The sequence below is a fragment of the Hemiscyllium ocellatum genome, chromosome 44 (genome assembly GCF_020745735.1).
Source record: "Hemiscyllium ocellatum isolate sHemOce1 chromosome 44, sHemOce1.pat.X.cur, whole genome shotgun sequence".
NCBI classification, from domain to species: Eukaryota; Metazoa; Chordata; class Chondrichthyes; order Orectolobiformes; family Hemiscylliidae; genus Hemiscyllium; species Hemiscyllium ocellatum.
In genome coordinates, this window is record NC_083444.1 from 1,878,503 (window position 1) to 1,891,065 (window position 12,563).

The window sequence follows — 12,563 nt, forward strand, 5'->3', positions numbered from 1 at the left end:
TTTGAACATTAATAAGTCAGGGGTCTCCTTCAGGGCTGAAAACCGAGGTAGAGGTTCTTTTTGACTTGTACTGTTAACTGTTTTCCTCTACTTGTTAGACTCATCAGGTCTCTGCATCATCCTCTGCCTGAACCCACTCCTGCTGTGTTTCTGTGCGTGGCCTTAGCAAGATCTCACAGCTGTAATTAGTGATGTCAGTACAAAGCCACTGAAGTGGAATTGTAGGCGTGTGAGCGTCTCTCACTGTGGCCACTTCAGCTGGGCTGCCTTTAACAGAAACCGATCTACGGACCAGCGGTACAATTAAAGATGTTCTCTTCCCATATTTGGGTTGTAACTGTTTCTGTCCCAGTGCAGTGCTGGTCACCCACTCATATATTGCTCCCCGCAAACTTCAGCTCATCCGAAAGTGTAACTGTCAATATTTTAACCTGCTTCAAGTTCCATTTGCCAACCGCACTATGAGAACACTTTTAATTTTTAGGTTTCCATCCTTGTGTTAAATTATTCTTAACTTCACCTTTCCTTATCTGTAACCTCCTCCAGCCCTTACACCCCTCCCTATCCCGGTAACCATACCACCCCCTACACCCCCTCCCTATCTCTGTAACCCCCTCCAGCCCCTACACCCTTCCCTATCTCTGTAACCCCCTCCAATTCCTACATCCCTCCCTATCCCTGTAACCATACCACCCCCTACAGCCCTCCCTATCTCTTGTCACCTCCTCTGGTCCCTACACTCCTCCCTATCTCTGTAACCTCCTCCAGCCCTTACACCCCCTCGCTATTTCTGTAACCCCCTCCCTATCTCTGCAACCATTCCAACCCCTACACCCCTCCCTATCACTGGCACCTACACCCCTCGTTATCTCTGTCACCTCCTCCAGTCCCTACACTCCCTCCCTATTCCTGTAACCTCCTCCCCTCCCGACACCCCCTCCCTCTCTGTCACTTCCTGCAGCCCCTATCTCTGTAAACTCCTCCACCCCTACATCCCCCCCCCCCCAATCTGTCACATCCTCTAGCTGCTATGCCCTCCCTATCTCTGTAACCACCCCAACCCCTGCACCCCTCCCTACCTCTGTAACCCCCTACACCCCCTCCCTATTTCTCTAACCTACTCCGGTCCCTGTGCCCCTCCCTATCTCTGTAACCCCTTCCAGCCCCTACACCCCCTCCCTATCTCTGTAACTAATGTCTGTCTCTAAAGGTCCATCTTCCTCTGTTCCCTTATCCCAGTTACATACACACTTTTCCATCAATATGTGGCTGTCTTCTATATGCTGCCAACATGTTCTCCAGGAGCCTGACTCTTATCTAGATTGAGGTTCATATTCCAATAACGTATCTGTTTGCAAGCTCCAGAGTCCACTGTTTTTTGTTATCTCAATATTTACCATTGAAGCTGCTGATGTAAACTGCCAGCGTGGATGCCCTGCCTGTAACTGAGTACCTGGACTGTTGTGATCACCTCTGTACCAGTTCCAGTAAATGAAAAGTTTGTATTCCTCAAGTGATCTATGAATAATTTATAGAATCACAGAATCATAGGATCCCTACAGTGTGGAAATGGGCCATTCGACACATCAAATCCACACCCAACCTCCAAAGAGCATTACGCCCAGACCCACCCCCTAGCCTATCCCCAGAATCCTGCATTTCCCATGGCTAACCCACCCAGGCCACACACTATGGGCAATATAACATGACCAGTCTACCTAACCTGCACATCTTTGGACGGTGGGAGGAAACGCATGCAGACACGGGGACATCTAAAATGCAAACTGTCCACTTCCCAGAATGTGACTGGTCATTTGTAAAGGTTGATAGAGCATGTGTTGATGGTTTAATACCAACACAGAAACACCCCAACTGCTCCACTCAGGTATTGCCACTCCATATGCGCCTCCACCCTTTTCATCTTACCCTTCAGCCTCACGGCTATCCAGCTTTTCCTATTCAGTATACACGACTACTCATCTGGACCCCTGCTAGTGGCAGTGAGGTCGACATTCTCCCCACTTTGAGGAAAGCAGTCACCCAGACCAGCACCATGTGATCATTAAAGCTGCTGTGAACCAATGAACAATTGCTCTTCAAAAGCTGAAAAGGTCTGAGCATGTAAAATGATGATTCATTTATGACAATGTATTGTTGACAGCTCCCAGTCAATACCAAGCACAGCTTCTTCTGTGACTGTCATGTTAATTTTGACTGTGAACATGCAAAGCTTAATCTGTATGTGAAGCCAATGTTGCAAGGTTCCGATATGATGTTCAAGGTAACTTGGACATGCTTGTTTGAGGCATGCAGAAATTTCATGTAGGAATGCAGCAAGCAGGTAACTGTGAAAATAGCACGTAGGCCTTTATTGCAGGAGTGAAGAGATCTTGCTGTAGTCGTATGAGGTTTAGTAATGATCACATCAGGAGTACTCTCTAAACTTTCTCTCCTGTTCAAGAAACAGTATGCTTGCGTTGGTGACAGCACACAAAGGTGCAATTAAATTCATAAAATAAAACCAAGAACTCTGGGTGCTCGAAATGTGAAACCCAAACAGCCATTGCTGGAGAAACTCATCTGGTCTGGCAGCGTCAGTGCCGAATAAACAGAGTTAACATTTCAAGTCCAGTGACCCTTCTTCAGGACTGAGGATGCTGCCAGACTTGGCGAGTTTCTTCAGCAATGTCTGTATGCGTTTCACTAAACTGGTCCCTGGAATGTGGTGGAGAAAGTGAGGTCTGCAGACGCTGGAGATCAGAGCTGAAAATGTGTTGCTGGAAAAGCGCAGCAGGTCAGGCAGCATCCAAGGAGCAGGAGATTCGACGTTTCGGGAAGGGCTTATGCCTGAAACGTCGAATTTCCTGTTCCTTGAATGCTGTCTGACCTGCTGCACTTTTCCAGCAACACATTTTCAGCCCTGGAATGTGGTGGGAAAGGGAGGGTAGACCTGTACTGAGAGGCTGTCATTTTGAGGTTAAGAGTGATAGGAACAGGGCAGCTCAGTGGCTCATTAGTTAGCATTGCTGCCTCACAGTGCCAGGGAACTGGGTTTGATTCCCACCTCCGTTCCCATCTGTGTGGAGTTTGCTCATTCTCCCCGTGTCTGCGTGGATTTCCTCTGGGTGCTCCAGTTCCCTCCCATAATCCAAAAGATGTGCAGGTCAGGTGAATAATAAATTGCCCATAGTATTAGGTGCAGGGGTAAATATAGGGTGGGGAATAGGTCTGGGTAGATCGCTCTTCAGAGGGTGGGTGTGGACAGGTTGGGCCAAATGGCCTGTTTCCATACTGTAGGGAATCTAATCTTTTGTTAAAGTGTACAAGATAATGCAGGAATTTGTCAACACTGAGATGGATTCTCTGCTGGGCTCAGGTAGGGCACAGTCTGAGGTTAGGGATCATTTCGGACTGAGACAAAGACGTGTTTCTTCAGAGTGGTGAACCTTCAGAGGTCTGTCCCACAGACGGCTGTTAATGCTGTAGCATTGAATATTTATAGTTCTAGGATCAACTAATGTTTGATCTCTCAGGGAATCAGAAGATATGGGAGTGGGAGGGAAAGTGATGTCGAATCCCAGCATCAGCTGTAATGATATTGAATAGCAGAGCAGGCTCGAGGGGCTGAATGGCCTACTCTGGCCCCTGTATCTTGTTCTGAATGGACTTTGGACTATTGAAGGATTGGAAGGGGAAAGAAGTAAGATCAGTTAGACCACCGGGTGGCACGGTGGCACAGTGGTTAGCACTGCTGCCTCACAGCGCCAGGGACCTGGGTTCAATTCCTGCCTCAGGCGACTGACTGTGTGGAGTTTGCACGTTCTCCCCGTGTCTGCGTGGGTTTCCTCCGGGTGCTCCGGTTTCCTCCCACAGTCCAAAGATGTGCGGGTCAGGTGAATTGGCCATGCTAAATTGCCCGTAGTGTTAGGTAAGGGGTATATGTAGGGGTATGGGTGGGTTGCACTTCGGCGGGTCGGTGTGGACTTGTTGGGCCGAAGGGCCTGTTTCCACACTGGAAGTAATCTAAAAAATAAAAATTTCCCAGAGAAACTCGGCATGTCTAGGAGCATCGTGGAGACAGAAATAAAATTAACATTTTGAGTCGAGTACAACGCAGTTGTAGGAACTGGGAGAGTTGACAGAGAAAGGAAGGGGTGTAGGGGCTGAGGGAGGGGACAGGGAGGGAGGAGTGTAGGGGCTGGGGGAGGGGACAGAGAAAGGAAGGGGTGTAGGGGCTGAGGGAGGGGACAGGGAGGGAGGAGTGTAGGGGCTGGGGGAGGGGACAGAGAAAGGAAGGGGTGTAGGGGCTGAGGGAGGGGACAGAGAAAGGAAGGGGTGTAGGGGCTGAGGGAGGGGACAGGGAGGGAGGGGTGTAGGGGCTGGGGGAGGGGACAGAGAAAGGAAGGGGTGTAGGGGCTGAGGGAGGGGACAGGGAGGGAGGGGTGTAGGGGCTGGGGGAGGGGACAGAGAAAGGGAGGGGTGTAGGGGCTGAGGGAGCGGAGTTGGGGCTGGGGGAGGGGACAGGGAGGGCGGGAGGGGAGTCGGTGCTGGGGGAGGGGTGGGGTGGGCTATCGGGGACTGGGGGGTGATGGTGATGGGTGGGGCGGGCTATGGAGGGCGTCAGGCCATGAAGAGATTTGAAAACAAGGACCAGAACTTTCAACTTGAGGCATTGTCCAATCATGAGCCAGCACCGAGCGGTGTATGGCATTTGGTATCGATTAGAACAGGTTTGTGGACTGTTTTGGATAGTCCTGGTGCAATGTTAGATGAAGATCCCCTTTTGCCAGAGAGTGCGAGAAATCCAGCCCCACGTTGAACAGTTCAGCACGAATATATAAAAGACCAATTTAATTACTAGGATGATTCATGTCTGACTCTGAAATAGAAGCCTAAAAAATAGGAGGCGGTTTGCCCCTTTGAGTCAGTTCTGCCATTGTTGATGATCACGGCTGATCTCCCAACTCCGTCCCCAGCTCCCGTCCTCTCCCAACTCCGTCCCCCCAGTTCCCATTCTCTCCCAACTCCCATTCTCTCCCAACTCCCATTCTCTCCCAACTCCCATTCTCTCCCAACTCCCATTCTCTCCCAACTCCCGTCCTCTCCCAACTCCCATTCTCTCCCAACTCCCGTCCTCTCCCAACTCCCATTCTCTCCCAACTCCCATTCTCTCCCAACTCCCGTCCTCTCCCAACTCCCGTCCTCTCCCAACTCCCGTCCTCTCCCAACTCCGTCCCAGGTTCCCGTCCTCTCCCCGGTCCCCTTTGACCTCTTTCGCCAAGAGCCCAAATCTAACTCCTTGAAAACTGACACTAAAAGATGAAACAAACTCTCATCAGTTTCCATCCATAAACAAAAACCCATTTATTAGAACAAACATCTCTAACGTGGTACCACACAGATTAGTTGTCACTAATATGCAGACTTGAGACTGTACTCCCTTTGAATGAATAGAATGGACATAGTACATGGGACACGCTACATAGAATGGAGACTTTTGGAGTATCGTGGGTTTAAAATATAGACATAAAAGGCAGAATGTCTGTGCATCAAAGGCCAAGTAGAAAGGCGTAGAATGACATGACCTCCGTTTTTGACAATGGTATCTCCTGGTGGTCAAGTGCAGCCATTCTAAGTTTATAGGCAGTCCATTGGACCTGGGTTTTGGTTGAAATTAAAAGGTTTTTTTTCTGAGGTCTTTGGATATTATTTCATTTTCCATTAAAAAGAGATAGAAAGATATAGCTCACTTCTACATTTTTAGGAGGTTTGTGTCCAGTCTGATTGATCTCCTTTTAGTTTTGTGATAAACCTAAACCCTGTTGCTGGCTGTGATTTTCTTTCGAAGACACTTGGTGCCAATGTGTCCCAAAGTTATCAATCCCAGTTCCAGCTAAATTTACACTACACAATCCCACTTTCCTTCGATTTTATTAAAGAAAAGTTGATAATTCAGGCTTCCACTTTCAAGTTTACCTTTCCAAAGGAAGTACTTAGACCTGTTTGCAGTGCAGCGAGTGAAATCTGCGGAGAAAACAGAAGGGACCAATAGCTCGCAGGGAGCAGCTTTAATGGACTGTCTGGGTAAGAGCATCCAGCAGCACCATCCAGATATGATTGGACATCATGTGGAACAAGGTGCATCCTGAGCTGGGAGGACAACAGATGTTTCAGGGCAAGGAAGTGAACTGGCCTTGGCTTCCAGCAGCTCCGAAACCTCCTTGGGTAATGTGACTGGGCCGTGTGCCCTCTTTAGCTGATCATGTTTAACTCTCCCTTATTCTCCCACTGTATCTTCTTGTTGCTTTAGGCCGTGCTGGAGAAAACAGGCAGGGAGGCCCCAGTCGTCACAACCGTAAAGGGGAAGAAGTTAGCTGCAACGGTACCTTTTACAGATTTCTTCACCTATCTGAACATCATGTACAAAATTGGAGCAGGAGGTGACCATTCAGCCCATCGAGCCTGCTCCACCGTTCTATAACATAATGGCTGATCTGATTGTGGCATTAAGACATTAAACGCACATCTATTCTGGATTGCTGTGTAGATGAAATCCCAGTGTGCTACTTCAGGAGGCCTCCTCCTGGTCTCCAAGGCCAATATTTATTCTTTAATTGACATTGCCTTTAAAAACAAAATCCAAAAGATCTAAGCATTACCCTTTTGCTGTTTGTGGGATCCTGCTATCCACAGCTTGAGTGCTGTGTTTCCTGTTTTCCAACAATGGCTGTGCTTCTGTGTAAGTGTTTTCACAGACTGTGAGGCTCCCCCTGAGAAATCCTGAGGTGACGAAAGGCACTGCAGGAATTTTGTTACGTTGTGGGAGTGCCATGATGTCTCAGGCCATGGTCACTGTCCACTCAGCAGCTGCTGGAGGGGGAGGATGAAGGCATTTGGCGAAGGCAAGGGCAGCTGTGGCTTTCAGTTTGTGACTGAAGACATGGCGGCACTTGCACACGCAATTCAACTGATTGATCAAGGAACCTGAGGGTTTGGTTGTCCCCCTCTGAAACCAAATGGGATTGGATGGGGAGTGGAAATCAGTCTGTGGCAAGGCGATGGGGTCTGGGGAGGGGATGCACAGTGATCGTCCCTCTGGAGACCATTACACGATGCTTTTTTTTTCTCTTTCCATTGCAGGAATCAAAGTCGTTTGCTGTGAACATGTTTCGGGGTCAGGTCCAAACAGAGCAGGTGTTCCCCTTCCCCTCTGGTATGACTGAGGAACATGCTTTGGGACAAAGATGTAAAAAATTGACCTTCCAACCACTGGTTCCGTTCTGGGCACCACACTTGAGGCAGGGTATCTTTTCCTTGGAGGGATGCAGATGAGCTTCACCAGAATTACACCAAAGTTAAATTACAATGATCGGTTATGTAGGCCAGACTTATATTCCTCTGACTCCAGGAGATTAAGGAGCAATCTCATCAAGGAGTTTGATGATGATCAAATATTTCAAAACTAAGTTCTGTTACAGTCAAGGGCTGAACTGAGGCAACTTTAAAAAATCCATATGATGTAAAATACCAAATAAAATGATAGAGTTATCTAAAATAACATACTGATGATCAGGTTAGTGTCTTCATGTTATGCAAATTCAAAGCCATTAAAGTTTGTTATTTTGAACTATTCGTAAATCTTCATAGGAACTAATAGGGTCAATGGAGAGAACTATTAGCTCTGGTGAGGGGAGAGTCCGGAACAGGGAACAGAATCTTAAAATCTGTCGATGGTGTTGTTAGGACATATGCACTCATACAGAGGGGGAGTGTTAATGTCGGACTGCTTCTCTCCTCTCTCCAACCTGCTCGGCCAAACAAAAAAGATCTTGAGATTTGGTCGGGGTATAAATTGGAAATTTTGGAAATACTATTAGTAGTTTATTTGTGATTAAGGTTGGAAGGGATCCATAACTAAGTAGTTAGGTCATGGTTGATGTGTCTTCTAGTTTATTTTGTCCTTTGTTAGGATGTGGACATTGTTAGCAAGTTGGAGGCCAGCATTTATTGTCCATCCCTAATTGCCCTTGAACTGAGCAGTTAGGGGTCAACCACCATTCTGGAATTAAGGGCATGCCAGACTGCATAAGGACATACAGTTGAAGATTGTTTGAAGATCACCATGTCCAATGACTAGCTTTTAATTCCAGATATTGTAACTGATTTTCAAATTCCCCCAGCTGTTGTGTTGGTATGTGAACCTGTGTCCTCAGCATTTACCATGACACTACCATCACCCCACGACCCGGGTGGTAGAACAGGCTGGGCAAGTGATGGCCCTGTGTCAGGATTGGGATAGGTTGTAACAACGTCTGACACTCATTGTGTTCCACTCCACCTGATGATAGGCAATGAATGAGGGGCGGGGCGGGGTCACTGAGCATACATTGGAGTCTTCAGGTGAAGAGATTTGAGATGGGGGGGGTGGGGGGGAACAGAAAGAGAGGAAAATTTTTTTTCTCTAAATAAAAGCAAAGAGTTTTTCTCCGTGGCTGGCAGAGTAAACTAACGCTGCCCCTGACTCTCTGTTTGTACAGTTCTGAATGATGAGCAGGAGCAGTTTCTCCGGGAATTAGTGGGACCTGTCAGCAAGTTTTTCCAGGTAAATTATTTCAGCTAGACCAGACTTTCACATTTCTTCTGTTACCACGACCATTAATATCAATCTCTCTCTCACTCTCCATCTCAGGCCCAGTTTGCCCATTCTCTCCCCAGAGGGCAGTCCACACCATCCCAAGTCCAATGAACCTTCATTGCACTCACTCAATGGCAGTAATAGCCTTTGGACCAGGAGCTGTTGTAGGTCATTAAGTCTCTCTGCCATTCAGTAAGATCTTGGCTGATTGGATTGTGGTCTCTCCTGCTCATTCCTGTCCATCTCTTCACGACCTCAACCCTCTTGTCAATGAAAGCCTTCATTATGTTCTCTGAGCCAGCCGCTTCTGTTGACTAAATTAGATTAGATTCCTTACAGTGTGGAAACAGGCCCTTCGGCCCAACAAGTCCACCCCGACCCTCCGAAGAGCAATACACCCGGACCCATTTCCCTACATTTACCCCTGCACCTAACACTACTGGCAATTTAGCATGGCCAATTCACCTAACCTGCACATTTTTGGACTGTGGGAGGAAACCAGAGTACCCGGATGAAACCCACGCAGACACGGGGAGAATGTGCAAACTCCACACAGACAGTCGCCTGAGGCGGGAATTGAACTCTGGTCTCTGGCGCTGTGAGGTAGCAGTGCCAACCACTGTGTCACCGTTCTCTGGGGAAGAGAATTCCCCCAGGCTTCCCACCCTTTGAGAGGAGAAATTCCTCCACATCCCCTTATTGATCCCTCATTCTAAATTTCCCTCAGGAAGAGCAACATCCTCTCAGCAATTATCCTGTTATGTCCCTGAGAATATACTCTGCTTCAACGAGGTCAGCTCTTGCCCTCAGCTCCAATGAGTCCAGACGCACCAAGCTGAACATTACCCCTTCATCCCAGGAATCAGCAGAGTGAGCATTCTCTCATCTGCTTCCTATGCAAGTAATATCCCTCCTCGGATCTGAATTGCACATAGTACTCCAGATGTTGTAGGTCTCAATACTGTGTACAGTCTTAATGAAGTTTCCTTAGTGTTAGCTCCACATCATCCACTTTGCAATAAAGGCCAGCATTATTTTCTCAATCACTTGCTGTATCCTCTATGCTGACATTTTATGATTGATGTACACTGAAATGCAAGTTGCTCAGGACCACAGCATTCTGCAGTCTCTTGTCACAAATGTAGTCTTTGCCTGACACTGCAGATCTCGAGTATCCCAGCAGAGGGCATACAACCTCCTGTCTTTGTGTGTGTCTGTGTGTGTGTGTGTGTGTGTGTGTGTGTGTGACAGAGACAGCGAGAGAGAGAGGCAGACTTAAGTATTTGAATACCAACCATTTGAAATTATTTAAATATGCAGCAGTCCATCTGCAATTTGTGAACTTCCTAAAAACTCGCCAGGGTAGGTTGCAAGAGGGATGTTGAGAATTATCTGGAGGAGACAATCTCTGGAATTCAGTACAGTCTTAGAATAAGGGACACACCATTTGGGCTACATCCCTCCCTGTGGATATAATTTCCATCAACCCCTCCATTGCTCCCCATCTGTCACCTCCTCCAGACCCTACACCCCTCCCTATCTCTGTCACGTTCGACCCCTATATCCCCTCCCTATCGCTGTCTCCTCCTACAACCCCAAACATCCCTCCCTACCTCTGTCACCTCCTCTCGACTCTACAACCCTTCCAATCTCTGTCATCTCCTCCAACCCCTACACCCCTCCCTATCTCTGTAACCTCCTACACCACCTTGCTATCTCTGTCAGCTCCAGCCCCTGCACCTCTCCCTTTCACCTCCTTCAGCAACTGCATCCCTCCCTATCTCTGTCACCTCCTGCAGCCTACACCACCTTCCTATCTCAGTAACCTCCTCTAGTTCCTTTGAATCTCCAGGATCTCTCTACTCTCAGTTCTGGCTTCTTACATATCCGTGACAACTTCTGCTCTGTTATCTCTGTATGTCTAACCTTCAGCTGTCTGGCCCTTGAACCTTTGTAAGTGTTTCCTTCACCTCTCCCCTCTTCTCTCCTCCTTTAAAACCCCCCTCTCTCTCTCTCTTGTACAGCTCAACACTTTGACAGAAAAGTAGAAATCCTCACATTGAGGCACTTTTACCCAAATCATTCTCATTCTGCTGTAATGTTGATGCCATGAAATTCATTGCTTAGTGGAACGTTGCTCGCTCACTCTCTTTTCTCCAAACACTCTGCCTTCTACACGTTTCATGCTCATTGAGACCAGCCCTGTCCAATTCTGTTCCTTAGGAATTCAAAATTGTACCATTCTTCACATGTCTTAAATCTCTTAGAAGCTACAGATTTTTAAATCACTCTGTAGCTCCCCTCACTCCTTGTGCCACCTGCCTGCATTATCCTCTGCTCACCCTCGGCCTCTCTGACTGTGGTCTGAGAGTCACTCGGTCAGTCCTGCTCTGGCGCATTGAGGTGGAATTCCCCTATGTAGCGTTTGTTGTCTCCTAAGACCAGTTAATACTTGGGAGAGATCAGGGAGGATACAACCAATCACTCCAGTGTTGATCTTGACTCTTTGCCCTGTAGGAGGTCAATGACCCAGCTGCCAATGACACACTGGAGAAAGTGGAGGACAGCACAATGGAAGGCCTGAAAGAGATGGGGGCGTTCGGCCTACAAGTGCCTTCTGAGCTTGGGGGACTGGGGCTCACTAACACTCAGGTAATTCAGGGGCAGCCAGGGTGCAACTTTCTTCATAATTGGGGCAGGGACGGGGTGTGGAATGCAGAACACTTCCTGCTCCCTAACCGTTTTCAGATTATCGGCCAAATGGAAATGTCCAAACCTGAACTGAGTGTGGGTGTTCAGGGAGGAGGGCATCAGGACAGGTTAGATGGAATCATTTGACTCTACGCAAAACATGCTAGTAAGACCAGTTGGCCACTGCCTTCCTGATTTGCTGAGACACAATGCTGGGTAATGTCATAAATATATTCTATCACTCGGGGCATTAAGCTGAGATCAATTCTGGTTCCACGTAATAGCCAGCACCCCCGCCCACTTTCCCCCTGGGGTGAGGTGGGTGATGGTCACCAGACAGCAATCAGTTCACTGGATCTTTTTAGTTTTCACTTTGCCCACACACTTCTGAAACACCTTTGGAATGAATGAGCTTCATTATCTCACTGCTTTGACAGAGTACAGACAGTGACCCACCGGGCACGCTGTTCTGTCCCACACCTACTGAGTCACGTTGGCAGCTCTCTCGACTAGCTGTGCTACACGAGGAGGTGACATACTCTCCATTAGAGGGCTTGGCTTGTTTGAACAATTCATTTTTTTTTCTCTGCAGGTTAAATATTTTAACAGGAAATGCAGTTATGAATCTTCAGAGATATAGACAATGTGTGCTCACCTCCCCCAGTACATGGGAGGATTGAGATTTGTAGTTCCTTTGACACTTTGCACCCCCATGTCTGAGTGGAGGATTTATTTTCACAAAGTTCCTTTTCCTTCCTTCCTTCCTGACGTTCAGATTAACTGCTGAAGAAGCAGTGTACAATTGACTTCTAATCTCTTTGTTGCCTCTCTGATCCTTTGCTCCCTGTCCTTTAGTTATCTCACCGGCACCAGCTACTCCTTGAACATCTTGGAAAGATTAGATTAGATTACTTACAGTGTGGAAACAGGCCCTTCGGCCCAACAAGTCCACACCGACCCGCCGAAGCACAACCCACCCAGACCCATTCCCTTACATTTACCCCTTCACCTAACACTACAGGCAATTTAGCATGGCCCATTCCCCTAACCTGCACATGTTTGGACTGTGGGAGGAAACCCACGCAGACACGGGGAGAGAACGATTGCGTGGGTTGTTCAAGTGTGAGCACATGGGCAAAGATGAGATTGACTGGAATTGTGACGGGATTGAAGGATCTCAAGGGTATAAGTGAAACTGGGAGAGCTCACGGAAGTGTACAGAATCTTTCGTTGTTAC

General features: G+C 47.8%; 1 protein-coding gene across 1 annotated transcript in view; it reads left to right on the forward strand.

Moving 5' to 3' along the window:
• The window catches only part of LOC132835154 (very long-chain specific acyl-CoA dehydrogenase, mitochondrial-like), a 93,081-nt gene that overhangs the window by 17,919 nt on the left and 62,599 nt on the right, over positions 1-12,563 (forward strand). Inside the window, exons 3-6 of the mRNA XM_060854488.1 lie at positions 6,311-6,382; positions 7,141-7,213; positions 8,538-8,602; positions 11,153-11,287. Of these exons, the coding sequence (XP_060710471.1) occupies positions 6,311-6,382; positions 7,141-7,213; positions 8,538-8,602; positions 11,153-11,287 (345 nt within the window). The remainder of the gene's footprint in view (positions 1-6,310; positions 6,383-7,140; positions 7,214-8,537; positions 8,603-11,152; positions 11,288-12,563) is intronic.